At 41.5% G+C, this 19,080-nt stretch overlaps 1 protein-coding gene across 1 annotated transcript in view; it reads left to right on the top strand.

The window, feature by feature from the left end:
• The window catches only part of sycp2l (synaptonemal complex protein 2-like), a 163,268-nt gene that overhangs the window by 37,565 nt on the left and 106,623 nt on the right, over positions 1-19,080 (top strand). The window contains exons 5-13 of the mRNA XM_060900082.1: positions 10,954-10,988; positions 11,102-11,244; positions 11,375-11,427; positions 11,538-11,583; positions 11,750-11,842; positions 12,107-12,167; positions 12,329-12,498; positions 17,677-17,701; positions 17,809-17,851. Of these exons, the coding sequence (XP_060756065.1) occupies positions 10,954-10,988; positions 11,102-11,244; positions 11,375-11,427; positions 11,538-11,583; positions 11,750-11,842; positions 12,107-12,167; positions 12,329-12,498; positions 17,677-17,701; positions 17,809-17,851 (669 nt within the window). The remainder of the gene's footprint in view (positions 1-10,953; positions 10,989-11,101; positions 11,245-11,374; positions 11,428-11,537; positions 11,584-11,749; positions 11,843-12,106; positions 12,168-12,328; positions 12,499-17,676; positions 17,702-17,808; positions 17,852-19,080) is intronic.

Raw genomic sequence — 19,080 nt, 5'->3', positions numbered from 1 at the left:
TGACGGTCACAAATATGGTGACTACCGGTAGCGATACACTGTTGATCATGACGAAGTCTCATTGTCGAGTATTTTATCCGGCCTAGATGACGCGAGTAAGAAGCGATATCACCAGAAAATCAATGATGCTAGTGTACGTGATCCGTACACGTTACCAGGCTATCTTTTTCTGGCTTTGCAGCGCGGGTGATCTTCCTGACCTGCAGTCAGTCGTGTGGGAAATACCAGGGAAAAAACATAAAAGAAAAAGGAGCGAGATGCAGAAAACACCTTCACTATCCAGCGACGTAGGGCATTTACAGGGCGAGCAGAGGGAGAGGTATTTGCAAAAATTGAGGTTAGCAGGCTTAGAGAACGACGTTTACCTGCTTCCACCAGGATTGTTCACTGACGTACGGAAGTGCACGAAGCCCTCGTCTTTACCTGACTTCAGCCCACATGATCTGTATACCTATGTCGTTAAAAACCAGGCTGGGTAACATGCCTACATCAGTGGGTCGTCCCTGGAGCCGGTGGTCGCCATCTTATTACAGCTAAGGTTTGTTCACATTTTCATTTACTTTCAGTCCTCAGGATAAACAAAATGTTATTAAATGTCATTGAAATAACTTCTTAGTCTGTTGAGACATGGACCGTTATAAATTTGCTGTTACCAGGCAATGACCAAGAACTGTATTATTAGGGTCGGTGTAGTTGTAGCAGTGCACTAGCAGCTAGCTGTTAGCACTAGCTAATGTCAACAACATAGTAGCTGGTATGTTACTGTAGCAATGTTTACGTTCAGTCATTTGGATGACTGTTAAAACCTTTCAGCCTCAAGTTTTTCCTTTACTGTATTTACTAGTTTACTGAGCGAGCGCGCTCGGGCAGGCTGGGAGCGAGCGTGCTCGCTCCCAGCCTGCCCGAGCATGCTAGCTCAGTAAACTAGTAAATACAGTAAAGGACAAACTTGAGACTGAAAGGTTTTAACAGTCATCCAAATGACTGAACATAAACATTGCCACAGTAACATACCAGCTACTATGTTGTTGACATTAGCTAGCTTGACCTTCAAAATGGCGAACACCGGGGCGTCACGTGACCTGTGACGTCACGTCGAAATCCTCTATAGAATCGTCTGTTTTTTAATAGTGTGACCTGAGGGACCTGAAGATCAGACATCAAAAATTTGGTTTTCAGCCTTGTCCTTTGTGCAAAGAGATTTCTCTAGGCTCTCTGAATTGTTTTAATGATGGTATACATGATGTGATTCCCCAAATTTTTTGCAATTTTATGTTATTCTTACATTGAGTGGGCAAATAGTGCAACACACTTTCACAGAGTGCTGAATCCCTCCCCATCTTTAATTCTGAGAGAGTTTGCCTCTCTGGGATTCTCTTTTTATATCCAAGCATCTTTCTGACCTGTTGCCAATTAGCTTTTTTCCCTTTTTTATTTTTTTAGCCCCTGCTCCAACCTGTTTGTACTACATTCAAAATGAGCATATTTGTTAAAGATTCAACATTTTTGATATGTTGCCTTTTGTATTATTGCCAATGAAATATAGGGTTTCCATGACTTTGCAAATCATAGCATTGTGTTCAACATTTTACAGCAGTGTCCCAACTTTATTTATTTTATTTATTTTGGAAATGTGTGTACACAGTGCTCTCCGTAATTATTGCTACTCTTTGTAAAAATTAGTAAAAGGGTTGGGGGGGGGGATCTGCCTTTTGGTGAAGTAGCACAAGAGAGGGCCTAGGAACCTGGGTGATCTGGAGAGATTCTGTAATTTGGAATGGTTTTGGATGCTGTGCTCTGGATTTTACACCCTTATAAAATGTTATAGGAGAAGACTCTGTGCCGTTTTACTCTCAAAGGGAGGTTGTAAAAACTACTTAATACAGGGGTGTCAATAATGGTGGTATGAGTTTTTGTTGAAAATAATTATTTCTTTTTTTTCTCTGAATAAATTTTTCAATTAAGGGTTTGATTTCTGATCCCCCCCCCCCCCCCCCCCCCCCAACCCTCTTTATCTGGGGGTGGGTGCATTGCAATTAGAATATCATGTAAAAGTTTTTCTTGTAATTTAGTTCAAAAAGGTAAACTTTCATATTCTATATGCACTACATGTGAAAAGCCCCCCCCCCCAAAATGTTGGTGATTGACCATAGGTGTTAAAGAAGGCAACTGGACTTGATTTGAAATGTCTTCAAGGATTTCAATTCTCATTCAAAAGGCTTCTTGGGTTCTGTCTGACTAGTGGGGAGTTTCAAGTATTTATCCTCTAGTGGACCAAAAGCAAACCTGGAGTCATTGAGGTCACATGGGTCATTCACACTTTATCATCCTGTAGGTGTAAGGGTCACTGGAGGCCGGATGTGAATGGAGTTAGCAGTCTAGAGGGTCATTAGGGTGATCTGTTAGTCATTGGTACTCTGTCATCATAGGAGTCTTTGAAGTCAGTGGAGTCTTGATGTGGATGGGTATTCAGTTTTCTGGCAAGTGTGCCAAGGACTGCATTGTAGGCGGCTGATAAGTGGTGTCTCAGACCACCTCCTCTGTTCAGTGATGGTTGTTCCAGGTTGACGAAGATGGCTTCTTTTACTCTTTCAAACCACTGGTCTTCTGGGTAGAATGCATCCATTGCAGTCCTGAAATGAGTGTCCTTTGTTATTGAGATGAAGATGGACTGCAGAGTCCTGGCCTGAGGAACTGGATCTCCTGTGTTGAGCTCTGTGCTTGTGAAGCGGTTGTTTAATTTCGCCAATGTACAGGTTTGTGCATTCCTCACTGCATTGAATTACGTACACTACGTTGCCCCATTTTGTGTCTGGGTATTCTGTTCTTAGCATGGACCAATTTTTGCCTCAGTGTTACTGGGTCTGAAGCATACAGGGATGCCGTTTGTGTAAGATCCTCCTGAGTTTCTCAGATAGTCCAGAAATGTAGGGAATTGAAGACATTTTTGCGTTTGCTGCCATTTTCTTCCCTGACCATTGTGTTTCTTTTTCTGGTCTTGACAAAAGCCTAGTTGGGATACCTGCACTTCTGAAGTGCTTCCTTGATGTGTTTTTGCTCCTTCTCTTTTCCCTCTAACATTGGAGGAATATTCTGAGCCCTGTGATGTAAGCTCCTAATGAACCTCAATTTGTATTCTAGTGGGTGGTGAGAGTCAAACAGTAGGAACTGGTCTGTGTGGGTTTCCAGTAGTGGAAAACAAAGCCTTGACCACATTTTCAGGAGTTGCTCCCAAGCACTAGTTCAGGTATGTGGATGATGCCTGGGTAAAAATCAAAACCCATGAGGTGGAAGCTTTCACAGAGCACATCAATGCAGTGGAGATCAACATGAAGTTCACTCGGGAGAACATCAGTGGAAACAACCTAGCCTTTTTGGACTGCAGCATGCACATCAAACAAGGCCAGACCCCCCCCCCCCCCCCCCCGAGCGCGTGCGCGCGCACACAGACTAGTACCTACTGTTTTGACTCTCACTACCCGTTGGAACACAAATTGGGGGTCATTAGGCCCTTACATCACAGGCCCAGTAACACACTGAGGCAGAAATTGGTCCACCCCCACTAGTCAGACAGAACTGAAGTTTCACCTCTCATGTGAAAGGCTTCATCTTCAAGGATTTCAAGCAAGTCGAGTTGCCTTATTTAGCACCTACTGTATCATTTACAATGACCTAGATGACTGAGAACCTTCAGACAGTTTTGATAATTATGGCTTATAGCTCCTGAAAATCAGAAATCCAGTGTTTCAAATGAAATAGAATTTTCCAAAGATCCTATCAAAAATGATTTACAATACAGAAATGTCCAACTTCTGAAAAGCATGTTAATTTATACACTCAATACTAGGCTGGGGCTTCCTTACCATGAATTACTGCATCAATATGGCATTGCATGGAGGCAATCAGCCTGTGGCACTGCTGAGGTGTTTATAGAAGACCAGGTTGCTTTGATGGTGGTCTTCAGTTTTTGTATCTTTGGCTTGGGCGTTTTTCATCTTCCACTTCACAATACCCCATAGATTCTCTGTGGGATTCAGGTCAGGCAAATTGACTGGCCAATCAAGCACAGTAATAATACGGTCAGCAAACCATTTTAGTAGTAGATTTGGCACTGTGGGCAGGTGCCAAGTCCCCCTGGAAAAGGAAATCGTCTCCATAAAGCTTGTCAGAAGATGGAAGCATGAAGCACTCTAAAACCTCCTGGTAGACAGTTTTGTTGACTTTAGGCTTGATAAAAGCACAGTGGACCAACACCAGCAGATGACATGGCACCCCAAATCATCACAGACTGCAGGAACTTCACACTGGATTTCAAACTCCTTGAATTCTGTGCTTCTCCACTCTTCCTCCAGACTCTATGATCTTGATTTCCAAATGAAATGTGAAATTGACTTTCATCTGAAAAGAGGGCTTTGGACTACTGAGCAACAGTCCAGTTCTTTCTCTCCTTAGTCCTCCTAAGATCCTTATGATGTCTCTGATTTTAGGTGTGGTGTGATATTAGGAATGCGATAGTTGTAGCCCCTTTCCTGAAGATGCTGGTGTATGGTGGCTCTTGATAAACTGATGCCAGCCTCAGTCCACTCCTTGTGAAACTCTTGCAAGTTCTTGAATCAACTTTTCTTGACAATCCTTTCAAGGCTGCAGTCATCCTTGTTGCTTGTGCACCTTTTCCAGCCAGTTTTTTTTCAGCAGTGACCACCTCTGGCTCACCCTCCTTGTGGAGGGTGTATGATCATCCTCTGGAGAACTGTCAAGTCATCAGTCTTCCCCTTGTGGTTGCATGTACTGAACTAGACTGAGATGCATGGTATTTATACTGTTTTTACTCAAAATAAATAATTCTCATTTGAGGTTTTTGTAACTTTTTTTTTTTTGCACTGTCGGCCATAATTATCACAATTAAAATAGAAAAATGCTTAACATTTTAGTTTACATGTAATGTGTCTAGAAATTTTAATATCTTCTTTCTTCAATAACTGATGGAAAACATTGAACTTTTTCCATGATATTCTAATTGTGTGTGTGTGTGTGTGTGTGTGTGTGTGTGTGTGTGTGTGTGTAATAATGAATATATATTATATGGACATGAGTTCCACTGAAAAATACACCACTTGTATTTTTCATATGAGCTACATCCGGGACATGGAGAACCAAATCCATGATGCAACTCTGTCACTCATGAGGAAATTGATGAATTTGGGTACTTTTTGTTTAGGCCTATGTAATAAAATCACACGTTGGCTTGAAGATATTAAGTTTTATATTGTGTTGTTAAAACAAGTATTTTTCATCCAAAATATATCATGGATCTGACTGGCACATTTCCCAATATTTCACTCTGACATCAGTCCCAGTGGTTTCCCACTGCCTAGATGTGCATTGTCAATAGGAAACTGGTTCAAAAATAAAATCCTTTTTTTTGTGTGTGTGTGGGGGGGGGAGGATGTGTCCATATAATATAAAGAACATTACACAGTGGCATGAAGATATGAAATTTGTTCCCGTGTAGAAAATGTTCACTTCTCTTCGCTCACTTGTGAATATATTTTACTACTCGAAGATGAACTGCATATATTGGTGCAACTGTGTAATATCCTGTATCCATCATATATTTAAAAAAATGCACAGTGGTGCTTAAGTTTGTGAACCTTTTAGGAGTTTATATATTTTTGCAAGAATGATTTTATAATTATCAGATTTAAGTAAATTTATTTATCGTCTCGTCTTCTTCCGCTTATCCAGGACCGGGTCGCGGAGGCAGCAGTCTAAGCATGGAAGCCCAAACTTCCCTTTCCCCAGACACCTCGGCCAGCTCCTCGGGAAGAACACCGAGGCGTTCCCAGGCCAGCCGAGAGACATAGTCCCTCCAGCGTGTCCTGGGTCTTCCCCGGGGCCTCCTCCCGGGGGGACATGCCTGGAACACCTCCCCAGGGAGGCGTCCAGGAGGCATCCGAAAAAGATGCCCGAGCCACCTCAGCTGGTTCCTCTCGATGTGGAGGAGCAGCGGCTCTACTCCGAGCTCCTCCCGAGTGACTGTGCTTCTCACCCTATCTCTAAGGGAGCGCCCAGCCACCCTGCGAAGGAAACTCATTTCAGCCGCTTGTATCCGCGATCTTGTTCTTTCTGTCATTACCCAAAGCTCATGACCATAGGTGAGAGTCGGAACGTAGATCGACCGGTAAATTGAGAGCTTCGCCTTTTGGCTCAGCTCCTTCTTCACCACGACGGACCGGTAAAGCGACCGCATCACTGCGGAGGCTGCACCGATCCGCCTGTCGATCTCACGCTCCATCCTTCCCTCACTCGTGAACAAGATCCCGAGATACTTAAACTCCTCCACTTGAGGCAGGACTTCTCCACCAACCTGGAGAGGGCAAGCCACCCTTTTCCGGTCGAGAACCATGGCCTCGGACTTGGAGGTGCTGATTCTCATCCCAGCCGCTTCACACTCGACTGCAAACCGCCCCAGTGCATGCTGAAGGTCCTGGTTTGAAGAAGCCAACAGGACAACATCATCCGCAAAAAGCAGAGATGAAATCCTGTGGTTCCCAAACAGGATTCCTTCCGGCCCCTGGCTGCGCCTAGAAATTCTGTCCATAAAAATTATGAACAGAACCGGTGACAAAGGGCAGCCCTGACGGAGTCCAACATGCACTGGGAACAGGTCTGACTTACTGCCGGCAATGCGAACCAGACTCCTGCTCCATTCGTACAGGGACCGGACAGCCCTTAGCAAAGAGCCCCGAACCCCATACTCCCGAAGCACCCCCCACAGAATACCACGGGGGACACGGTCGAATGCCTTCTCCAGATCCACAAAGCACATGTGGACTGGTTGGGCAAACTCCCATGAACCCTCGAGCACCCTATGAAGGGTATAGAGCTGGTCCAGTGTTCCGCGACCAGGACGAAAACCGCATTGTTCCTCCTGGATCCGAGGTTCGACTATCGGTCGAATTCTCCTCTCCAGTACCCTGGAGTAAACTTTCCCTGGGAGGCTGAGAAGTGTGATTCCCCTATAATTGGAGCACACTCTCCGGTCCCCTTTCTTAAAAAGAGGGACCACCACCCCAGTCTGCCACTCCAGAGGCACTGTCCCCGACCGCCACGCGATGTTGCAGAGGCGTGTCAACCAAGACAGCCCCACAACATCCAGAGACTTGAGATACTCAGGGCGGATCTCATCCACCCCCGGTGCCTTGCCACCGAGGAGCTTGCAAACCACCTCAGTGACTTCGGCTTGGGTAATGGACGAGTCCACCTCTGAGTCATCAGCCTCAGTCTCCTCAGTGGAAGACATGACGGTGGGATTGAGGAGATCCTCAAAGTATTCCTTCCACCGCCCGACAATGTCCCCAGTCGAGGTCAACAGCTCCCCACCCGCACTGTAAACAGTGTTGGCAGAGTACTGCTTCCCCCTCCTGAGGCGCCGGACGGTTTGCCAGAATTTCTTCGAGGCCGACCGATAGTCCTTCTCCATGGCCTCCCCGAACTCCTCCCAGTTCCGAGTTTTTGCCTCCGCAACTGCCCGAGCTGCAGCACGCCTGGCCTGCCGATACCCGTCGGCTGCCTCAGGAGTCCCGGAGGTCAACATGGCCCGATAGGACTCCTTCTTCAGCTTGACGGCATCCCTTACTTCTGGTGTCCACCACCGGGTTCGGGGATTGCCGCCACGACAGGCACCGGAGACCTTGCGGCCACAGCTCCGAACAGCTGCGTCCACAATGGAGGTAGAGAACATGGTCCACTCAGACTCAATGTCCCCCGCCTCCCTCGGAAGCTGGGAAAAGCTCTCCCGGAGGTGGGAGTTAAAGACCTCCCCAACAGAGTGCTCGGCCAGACGTTCCCAGCAGACCCTCACCATACGTTTGGGCCTGCCAGGTCTGTCCAGCTTCCTCCTCCGCCAGCGGATCCAACTCACCACCAGGTGGTGATCAGTTGACAACTCAGCCCCTCTCTTCACCCGAGTGTCCAAGACATAGGGTCGGAGATCAGATGACACGACTACAAAGTCGATCATCGACCTCCGACCTAAGGTGTCCTGGTGCCACGTGCACTTATGGACACCCCTATGCTCGAACATGGTGTTCGTTATGGACAAACTGTGACTAGCACAGAAGTCCAATAACAAAACACCACTCGGGTTCAGATCGGGGAGGCCGTTCCTCCCAACCACGCCCCTCCAGGTGTCACTGTCATCGCCCACGTGAGCATTGAAGTCCCCCAGTAGCACAATGGAGTCCCCAGTCTGAGCACCCCTCAGTACCTCTCCCAGGGACTCCAAGAAGGCCGGATACTCTATACTGCTATTTGGCCCGTAGGCACAAACAACAGCAAGAGCCCTCTCCCCAATCCGAAGGCGCAGAGAGGCGACCCTCTCATTCACTGGGGTAAACTCCAACACATGGCGGCTGAGCTGGGGAGCTATAAGGAAGCCCACACCAGCCCGCCGCCGCCACATAAATTTATTTATATAGCACTTTTTTTAACAATGGACAGTGTTGCAACACTCTCAGAAGAGATGTGTTAAAAACAACACATATTTAACACATCAGCGTGTTTATATAAGGACAACACAGTTTGTGTTAATAAATGTGTTGAACTCTATAACACAGTAACTGTGTTGAACTATTTAACACACTAGTGTGTTAAAACAACACAGTTTGTTATTTATTTATTTAAATAAATAAAACACAAACTGTTGTTTTAACACACTAGTGTGTTAAATAGTTCAACACAGTTACTGTGTTATAGAGTTCAACACATTTATTAACACAAACTGTGTTGTCCTTATATAAACACGCTGATGTGTTAAATATGTGTTGTTTTTAACACATCTTTTTTGAGAGTGAAAGCAGCTTTATAAAAATTTTTTTTTTAAACACATGAACTAATAGGGGGCGGCACGGTGGTGTAGTGGTTAGCACTGTCGCCTCACAGCAAGAAGGTCCGGGTTCAAGCCCCGTGGCCGGCGAGGGCCTTTCTGTGCGGAGTTTGCATGTTCTCCCCGTGTCCGCGTGGGTTTTCTCCGGGTGCTCCGGTTTCCCCCACAGTCCAAAGACATGCAGGTTAGGTTAACTGGTGACTCTAAATTGACCGTAGGTGTGAATGTGAGTGGGTGTCTGTGTCAGCCCTGTGATGACCTGGCGACTTGTCCAGGGTGTACCCCGCCTTTCGCCCGTAGTCAGCTGGGATAGGCTCCAGCTTGCCTGCGACCCTGTAGAACAGGATAAAGCGGCTAGAGATAATGAGATGAGATGAACTAATAGTTATCCCTAATGAGCAAGCCTGAGGCAATGGTGGCAAGGAAAACACTACCTGAATTCACAAATTAGTAGTCTTCAAAGTAGCTAAAGATAACACAAACAAACAAGCCTATGTACTTGGTCATTTTATTAAGGAAAATTATCAATTATAATATCTATGAGTGGCAAAAGTATGTGAACCTTTTGTATTCAGTATCTGTTGTGACCCCCTTGTGAAGCAATAACTGCAACTAAACATTTCTGGTAACTGTTGATCAGTCCTGCTCATTGGCTTGGAGGAGTTGTTGCCCATTCCTCTGTACATAAGTTTCAGCTCTGGGATGTTGTTGGGCTTCCTCACATTAACTGCTTGTGCAAGATTTCTATTGGATTAAGGTCAGGACTTTGATTTGGCCATGCCAAAACATCAATCTTTAACTCTTCTTTGGTAGAATGACTTTTGTGCTTAGTGTCGTTGTCTTGCTGCATGACCCACTTTACCTTGAGATTCAGTTCATGGACAGCTATCCAGACATTTTCCTTTAGAATACACTGGAATAATTCAGAATTCGTTGTTCTCTCAGTGCTGGCAAGACGTCCTGGCTGAGTTGCAGCAAAACGGGCCCAAACCACAATACTACCACCACCATGTTTCACAAATGGGAAAAGGTATTAATACTGGAATGCAGTGTTTTTTTTCCTTTCTGCAAACATCTTGTTTAAACCCAAAAATTCTCTCTTTTCATCTCATCTGTCCATAAATTTTTTTCAGTAGCCTTCTGGCTTGTCCACATGATCTTTAGCAAATTTGTAGTAGGGAAGCAATGTTATTTTTGGAGAGCAGTAGCTTTTTCCTTGCATACCTGCCATGCATATCATTGTTGTTCGGTGTTCTCATGATGGTGGACTCATGAACATATTCGCCAATGTCAGAGAGGCTTTTATTTGCTTAGAAATTACCCTGGGTTCCTTTGTGACCTCAGACTATTACACTCCTTGCTCTTGTAGTGATATTTGTTGGCCAATCACTATTGGGGAGGGTAACCGTGATCTTGAATTTCCTCCATCTGTCTGACTGTGGCTCTTTGTTTTCTAACTTTTTCCAGCCAAATGAGCATCTTTTTTTTTTTTTTGTAAGGTCCTCAGAAATCTCCTTTGTTCATGCAATGATGCACTTTTACAAACATTGTGAAGATCAAACTTTTATGAATCCCTGTTTTATAGAGCCTGTAAATAAAATGGGGTGCCCACTCACACCTGATTATTTTCAATCAATGGGATGACAATCAGGTGTTTTCACCTTCAAAGTAACTCTACATCTCGAGGTTCACATACTTTTTGCCACTCACTGAATCATATTTCTCATTTGATGAATTGGGTTCTCTTTATCTGCTTTAAAGACTTTTGTGTAAAAATGTATGTTTCAGGTCCTTTACACCTAAAAATTCGAAAGGGTTCACAAACTTTCAAGTACAAGTATGACCTGTTAAATGTAGAAGTAAATGTAATTTGCATATTTCATAGCACTTCTGATTGTTACTGATGGACTAATTGTGATGTTAATTCATGTTTAGCAAATGTTGCATCCTAGTGGTATTTGGGTTTACTTTATAGCTCATCCAAGACAATTTCTGCAATGCTATATTTACACACTTTGATGCTTACATAATTACGCAAAATGTTAATACTTTTTTATTTTTTTCAGAGAGGAATTTGCTAAAATGATCATTGATGTTGGTGGTAGGTCATCCTTTCTCTATTTGCTTTAAGTTCTCAGTTCAACACATTTGTCACCACATGTATTCTATCAAAGAAATTATCAAATGCATCAAGTTTTTATATTTTTTGTTTAGATTATGAAATGCAGGTGGCCATTTCTGAGGCGCTCTGTCGGATGACGCCAAAGAAACTAAGGGAGGAATTGGTTGGCAAGTGGTTCAGCTACAGAAGCTTTGCTTCAACTTTCACAACAATAAGGGTTAAAGAGTTTGAAACAGTATGTTATGACCTACTAAACCAGATCCCTATAGATGATAATTCATCAGAATATACCAGAATACCACTAATAATTATGACTGGCTCAAATTTCTCTCTTGCTCCATTATCATTACTGCCTTTGTATAAAGGATTGTAGGATATTTCTGAATGAACTCAACAACTATTTTGGGAGTTCAAGAAGGTATGTGCTTCGTGTGTATAATAATTCCAACATGATACACTGGCAAAGTCAACAATATTTCTCATTCTTTTGTGACACTGACACTCTTATTTTCTCTCTAACATGCACAGTGTGTTTTCATATCCATGCATAAGGGCATTTCTAGACACCACTGAGGTAAAATTTCAAAGAAGAAAATTTAATCATTTGCCATTTATATTGTGTGGTGTGAGAGAGATAAAGATAAATGACATTTTGCATATAAACAAAGGAAACAAAGTATGATTTATGGTTTGATGTTGCTCCAACATTCTCCTTAATGCTTGTTTTTGTGTTGACTTAGTTGTTTAAACCTGAGGATGAACTTTTGCAGAAATTCTGGGTAGACTTCAATACTGGGACATCTTGCATTGGCTTCTATGTAAATGACCCACAAGTGAGTTTGATACAAACTTAAGTTTGACAAAGCAATTAAATCAGCTTTGCCGTTTTTGAACACTTCCTACAAGTTTGTTCAAAATGATGAATTTTCAGTTACAAAATTATGTTGGGAGTAGTTTCTAGCCAATAAACTTCATATTCTCTTTACAAAATGTCTCCATAAATCTTTAACTGGTAAGCGAGGTTGAAAAATGTTCTGATTTTTGTAAAACCTGTTTTCTATTCAACTGGTTCATGACCCAGTTGTATTTATTTACAGGAAACTCTTTGGGAACTTATTCATTTGCCTAAAGAAGCTGTCAGTTCATACAACCTACAAGGCAAGTCAAAAGCACAACCATTTATGGCCTGAAAAAAAAAGCTAGCATTAAATTCAAAGTTATACTACATTATGCCTAAGGTTGGCATATGTGGATTTTAATACATCTATTTTGCTATGCAAGGACATGATTTTTGAGTAAAACTTCCCTTCTTTCCTTAGAATGTGGGGATCAGAAGATCCTGAGTGTTCACATGTCACTTCCTGTCTGTCATGGAAAGACCACTGGGAAAATGGTGCAGGTTACCTTTGACTCTAGGCATGACATTGAAACTGCTGTAAACAAAGTCTATGCTGGAAGAGATGAATTGCAGCTGCTAGAGATGATAAAGGTTTATTGGCTTTTTGTAAATATGGATATAATAGGTCGACAGTATTTGATTGCCTGACCTGAGGCTTTCTAATTCAGTAATGAGAGATTCAGCTGTGAGATTTGCAATGAGACAATCAAACTGTAAATATTCAAAATATATATTAATATTTGATGGGTAGTGTTTGTCCACATATTTGGAACCAGAGCAAATGGAAACTTTTGCCAATAGACTAAATAAATTGGTGGGGTATGAAATAACTGTCTAAATTTAAAAAGTAATAAGAATGTTTGATTAACATAAGCAGAATTTGATTAATGTCTTAACCAAGGTTGAGCTTTCTTTTGTACTTTTAGCATAATGTCTTGAAGACATTGTCCTAATCTTTGTGTAAGAGTCAGCTTGAAGATAAGCTCAGAATCATAAACACACATGCATTTCTCTTGATGTAGGCAGGTGTCTGGAGGATGGATAATGAAAATCAGGCTATTCTTTGCATTTGCTGATGTCACTTTTTCTATTAGAATTAATTCTACCTAATATTTTATTATCTTAAATTTTATTTACAGTTGTGGTCAGAAGTTTACATACACAGATGTGAATATCATCATGGATAGAAATGTTCAGCTTTCAGTGAATTTTTTTTTTTTTCTTTGAACTGTGTCCCCCCCCCCATGGCAGAATGATTGATTGTACAACATATTTAATAGAAAGAAAGCAAGAATTTGGCAAACAGGTTTTAATTTAAGTTTTCTGAAATCAAAGCAGGGTCAAAATTACACCATACATCCAGTGTTGGGAGGATACTTTTAAAATGTATCCCATGACAGATTACAGAATACATGTTTTCTAAAAATGTAATTTGTAACATTCCATTCACTCACTCAATGTGAGGTAATGTATTCTAAATACTTTGGATTACTTTCAAATTGGCTTACATTTTAAGGAAAAAAGTGGCATTCACAAGGTCCTGCTTACTTGACTATGTTGATGATGATGTATCAGTTGGCTGAAGACATTTGAGTAACCCTTTATTTATTATATATATATATATATATATATATATATATATATATATATATATATATATATATTAGAGCACTTGCTGTAGAAGAGCAAATGCTATTTAAGTAGGTTCACAAAAGCCATTTGATGTTTTGTCTGGTAAAAAAAAAAAAGACAGAAGGCCCAGTTTTTCCTTCGACGTTTCTTTATTTCCATAACTGCAAGAATATGAACATGTACTGAATTTACTGTCTCATTTAACATTTTATTGCTATTTTCTGAAGTGCATTTTGTGTTTCAGCAAATCTTAATGGCACAAGAGAAAGAAAATTGGTCCCTGCACTTTTCTTGATTTTTAAAATTATGAATACGTAAAGTATATAAGTTGGCTTATTACACAGACGTATCCTGTTCAGCACTCATTGAAAGCCCTGCCTCATCAACCATATCCTAAAACTGTTTTGCTCGCCAACGTAGTTTTCGGAGCAGCACTGCACATGAATAGACTTCCCATAGAGATTGGACCCATGTATAGCCAAATTTCCAACTTTCAAATACTGGTTCATTTCCGAAATGATGCCAGAGGCTGCACAGCGATCAATTGAAACTGATAGATATAAAATATTTATATTTTAATGGCATTGAAAAATGCAATTTCCAAGAATTTCAGCTTATTTTTGACATTTATATTGGTATCAAAACTTGCAAGTGGCTTGTGTATCTGCTGACAGGTTATACAGCACGTCTTTAGCGTCTGGCAGCACAGAGCAGTGTGTATCTTGATGGGGCAACAACCTTGACTTTTGACAAATCAGTCTTTAAATCATTACAGACATGAGGCTATTATAAGCCCATGCTAGAGTCTATCAGAAATAAGCTTAATTCTCATGCAAGTACACACCACATTTTTAACAAATTTTTAAACAATTTTATATTTGTAAACCATAAGACAAAAAAAACCCATGAACTGTCCCAATTCTCCCCATCTGGACCCTTTCCTTCCTTCCCTCCCTCCCTCATCCCCCCCCCCCCCCCCCCCCCAAAAAAAAAAAAAAAGTTTAATAAATACTATATATGGTAAGTGTAGGCTACATACTTGAATTTCTAACAAATCCCCAATTCACCAGCATAGATTATACCATAGAATGGAAGTGGAAGCAAAGTAGAAAACATAGGTTTTGGTTGACAAAAATATCGAACTGCACATACCTCGCTGCAGTGTCCAGCTTTATGGCTCCAAAGGAAGTAGGTTACTCTAAGGGACAACATCTAACTTCTGATGTAATCTAAAATGTGATTAGTTGAAATTAATTTATGGGAATACAAACTGGTCCCAAGTCTCCCTGCTTTTCCTTATTATACTTATGGGCTCATGTATAGCAAAGCATTGTTTGTTTGCCTATTATAGCTCTAAAACTCAGGCTGAATCTGGAGAAAATCATAGACCTGGTCCATTTTTATGTATAATTTTATTATATGCTAACAGCAGTCAGTGCAAGACTTGTCCAGTGTTAATTACCTCGGATGGTGTGCTTATAGGCGGCAAAATCGCTGGCTGCCAGCAGTTATTGACAGGGCTGATTTATTGGCAAGTTTAAGCTTGGATAAATCCTGACATTTGTTGATACAGATTTTTCGGATGTAGGTTTTTTCATGTCTTGGCGGGTTAGCTGGTTTAAATATAATTTTGCAGGTATGACCTGCTGGATGTGGGTCATTTGGGAGGTCTGTTATAATGTTAGCCTTGAAGATGCAATACTGTATTGTGCAATGTAGCTAATGCTAGCTAGCTAGGATAGAGAACATGTCAAGTGGTTGTAACCATAGCATAGTAACTGTTCCCTATGTGCTTACTGCGTACCATGTCATAAATGTATATGTACACAAGTAGTTGATAATACAACATGGTTGAACCAAAACATGGTGACCACAACATGATGATGAATTTCCTCTGAATTTCATGTATAGACAGCATTTTCATTGAAGGAAGTGCAAAGGATAGTGCTTGTAAAGAAACTGAAGCTGTATACATGTAAGCATCCCACTTTATCAAGCCAAATATTATTTCTGTCTTCACTGTTATACAAAATGGCAGATGGACACCAATATGTACTACAAACTAAAGTCAACTGGACATACTGTCAAGTTTATTCCCAGTTCCCAACGTGGCACAAAAGTGGAATGCATAATTAATGGCCCCATGCATGCAGATGTCAGGACTCTGTCAAGCTAAACACTGTGTACATATAGACAGGTGCTCATGCTGAGACACTTGTTGAAGCAAGACAGGCTGAAGATACGAATGTGAGAATAAGAAAAGCTAGTGACCTTCTGAATTGCTTGGCTCAATGTCTGACCTGCTCTAGATTCTTTTGTGAGGATAGAGAAGATTTTTAGAACATCAAACAGAAGACAGGTGAGAACACAACCACGTTTTACAGTAGAATTGTGGAGCTCTATCGTCTAGCAGAATTCCCAGATCAGTCAGATTTCCTAATTGTCGACAAGCTGATACATGGGTGTGCGAACACAATGAAAATGTAAGCTGATGTCCAAGAGGAGAAATGACTGTTAAGGACTCTTTGGATGTGCTACGCCAACATGAGGTAGTAGATGTTACAATGAAGAGATTTAACGCAACATGCCAGTTACTTTCATGACCCAACAAAATATTCACAAAAATGGTGCTAAGAAAATGCACAAGTCAAAGAATGAGCCTTCAGCTAATGCACGGTCAAAACTACCTGGTGACAAGAGGTCTTGTCAATGGTGTAAGGGAAACGGACATTCCCGTAAAGACCCTCCAGCCAAGGAGGCAATGTGTAACTTTTGTCACAAGAAGGGCCATTTTGAGAAGGCATGCCTGTTTAAACATCAGGATACTAAGGAGCTAAAAAGGCAGAATGCTGTAGATGCATATGAGGCTGACTCAAGCAAGTGTGATCCATATGATACAATAGCATATGCTGTTCAATGCACTTTTCCTGGAATTGTCTGGCAGAGAATATCATGTCAACAGTCCCTCAACCAGGCAAGAAATCACTTAAGCTTCAGGTATCACGTTGGGACAAATGAACTCGTTGAGACGGTTCAGCACGTTTGGTGGCAGACTAAACAATTTATAGATGGTGAAATATATTGGAACAGTCAAAGTAAATGACACATTTGGTTGAGTATACTTTGCTTGCAATAACTGCATGAAGCAGACAACCTATTGATCTCAACAAGCTGTTGCAGTCCTCTTTTCCAGGCTTGTACCCTAGTTTCTTTCAGTTGTTTGTTTTGGAGGCTTTCTCCCTTTGCTCTCCTCTTCAGGAGTTGAAACGTGTGCTTGGTTGGTTTAAGGTCTGGTGAATCACTTGATCACTTGGCTAGAGGGCCCCCCCCCCCCCCCCCCCCAGTCCTTTGTGTTGGCAGGGTGTTCTGAGTCTTTGTCTTGCTACAAAAAGCTCCTCTCGCACAGATTAGATGTATTTCTCTTTAAATTGGCAGACAGAATGCTTCTGGTAGTCTTAGTTCATTCTGCTGCTACCATCATGAGTTACTTCATCAATAAATATTAATAAGTCCATTCCAGAAGCAGCCCAAGCTGTTATGGGTGGTATTACAATGCCACCTATTGGCTGTTCAGTGGTTGTTCACCTCTTGTAAAAGTGAGTCGTCTCCCAGCATTCTCCCTCAGTTGTCATTGTACTGAGCAGTAGTCACTAAAGTGCTTTGTGACCTAATGTGATTGTCTGTCTCATCTTTATAACACCACAAACCCAAACACAAGTCGTGTCACTACCTCCACTGTGTTTGATGACCAATAAGCTTGTATGTTAGCCACTTGTACTCACAGCAGTCCTCAGGAGCAATGAGAGAGCAGGGACATTGCAAGACTAATTATGGCAGCATAACTAAAAGGGATAGCCAGAAGGTCACACACACATGATGGCATTCTGGGACCTAAAGCGATTTGCCAGTCTCTGTACCCATGAATCCCCACATCTCCACCTTTCTCCAAGAGGAAAAGTGATTGACAAAAAGTCTTGAATAAGCAAGGTGTTTTTCAGCATAAATTTGAGTTGTCCCAAACATGAATTATGGAGCAGCCTTCCAGTTAAAGTTTTCATGGCACTTTACTTATCCACCAAAATGCACTGTACATATGAAATACTAACTGTATAACTTGTTTCTGCAATGTATTTGCAGCATTCTGCAGGTCAGGAAGACTCAGGTGTGTGAAATGTCATTATATATGCTCCTATATATAAAAAAAACATAAAACTAACCTACATTTTTAAGAATTTGGCATTTGACAATGTGAAATTGTTCTTATTTCAGGAATTCCAACTACTCCGATTGAAATTAAACAGATGTTCACCAGGTGTGTGTGTGTGTGTGTATAAAAACACATATAAACACCCCATTATTTGGAAGTCAATTTACATTCTGCATACTGATGGAAGAAAGGAATGCAGCCTTTTCTATGAGAACTAATACAGTGGTGCTTGAAAGTTTGTGAACCCTTTTTAGAATTTCTATATTTCTGCATAAATATGACCTAAAACATCATCAGATTTTCACACAAGTCCTAAAAGTAGATAAAGAGAACCCAGTTAAACAAATGAGATGAAAAAAAATTAAACTTGGCCATTTCTTAATTAAGGAAAATGATCCAATATTACATATCTGTGAGTGGCAAAAGTATGTGAACCTCTAGGATTAGCAGTTCATTTGAAGGTGAAATTAGTCAGGTCTTTTCAATCAATGGGATGACAATCAGGTGTGCGTGGGCACCCTGTTTTATTTAAAGAACAGGAATCTATCAAAGTCTGATCTTCACAACACGTTTGTGGAAGTGTATCAAGGCACCAACAAAGGAGATTTCCGAGGACCTCAGAAAAAGCGTTGTTGATGCTCATCGGACTGGAAAAGGTTACAAAACCATCTCTAAAGAGTTTGGACTCCACCAATCCACAGTGAGACAGATTGTGTACAAATGGAGGAAATTCAAGACCATTGTTACTCTCCCCAGGAGTGGTCGACCAACAAAGATCACTCCAAGAGCAAGGTGTGTAATAGTTGGCGAGGTCACAGAGGACCCCAGGGTAACTGCTAAGCAACTGAAGGCCTCTTTCACATTAGCCAATGTTCATGAGTCCACCATCAGGAGAACACTGAACAACAATGGTGTGCATGGCAGGGTTGCAAGGAGAAAGCCACTGATCTGCAAAAAGAATATTGCTGCTCTTGTGCAGTTTGCTAAAGATCACATCGACAAGCCAGAAGGCTATTGGAAAAATATTTTGTGGACGGATGAGACCAAAATAGAACTTTTTGGTTTAAATGAGAAGCGTCATGTTTGGAGAAAGGAAAACATATAAGTATAATTTGTCTCATTTGTTTAACTGGGTTCTCTTTATTTACTTTTAGGACTTGTGTGAAAATCTGATGATTTAGGTCATATTTATGCAGAAATATAGAAAATTCTAAAGGGTTCACAAACTTTCAAGCACCACTGTAGTTACAGGTTGTGTATCTATCTGTGAATGTCCTCTTGATGTCCAGAAAAAAACAGCTTTTAAAAGAGAACACTGTAATAATGAAGAAAAA

Source organism: Neoarius graeffei, chromosome 19 (assembly GCF_027579695.1).
Source record: "Neoarius graeffei isolate fNeoGra1 chromosome 19, fNeoGra1.pri, whole genome shotgun sequence".
NCBI lineage: Eukaryota > Metazoa > Chordata > Actinopteri > Siluriformes > Ariidae > Neoarius > Neoarius graeffei.
This window is presented reverse-complemented; position numbering and strand designations above follow the sequence as displayed.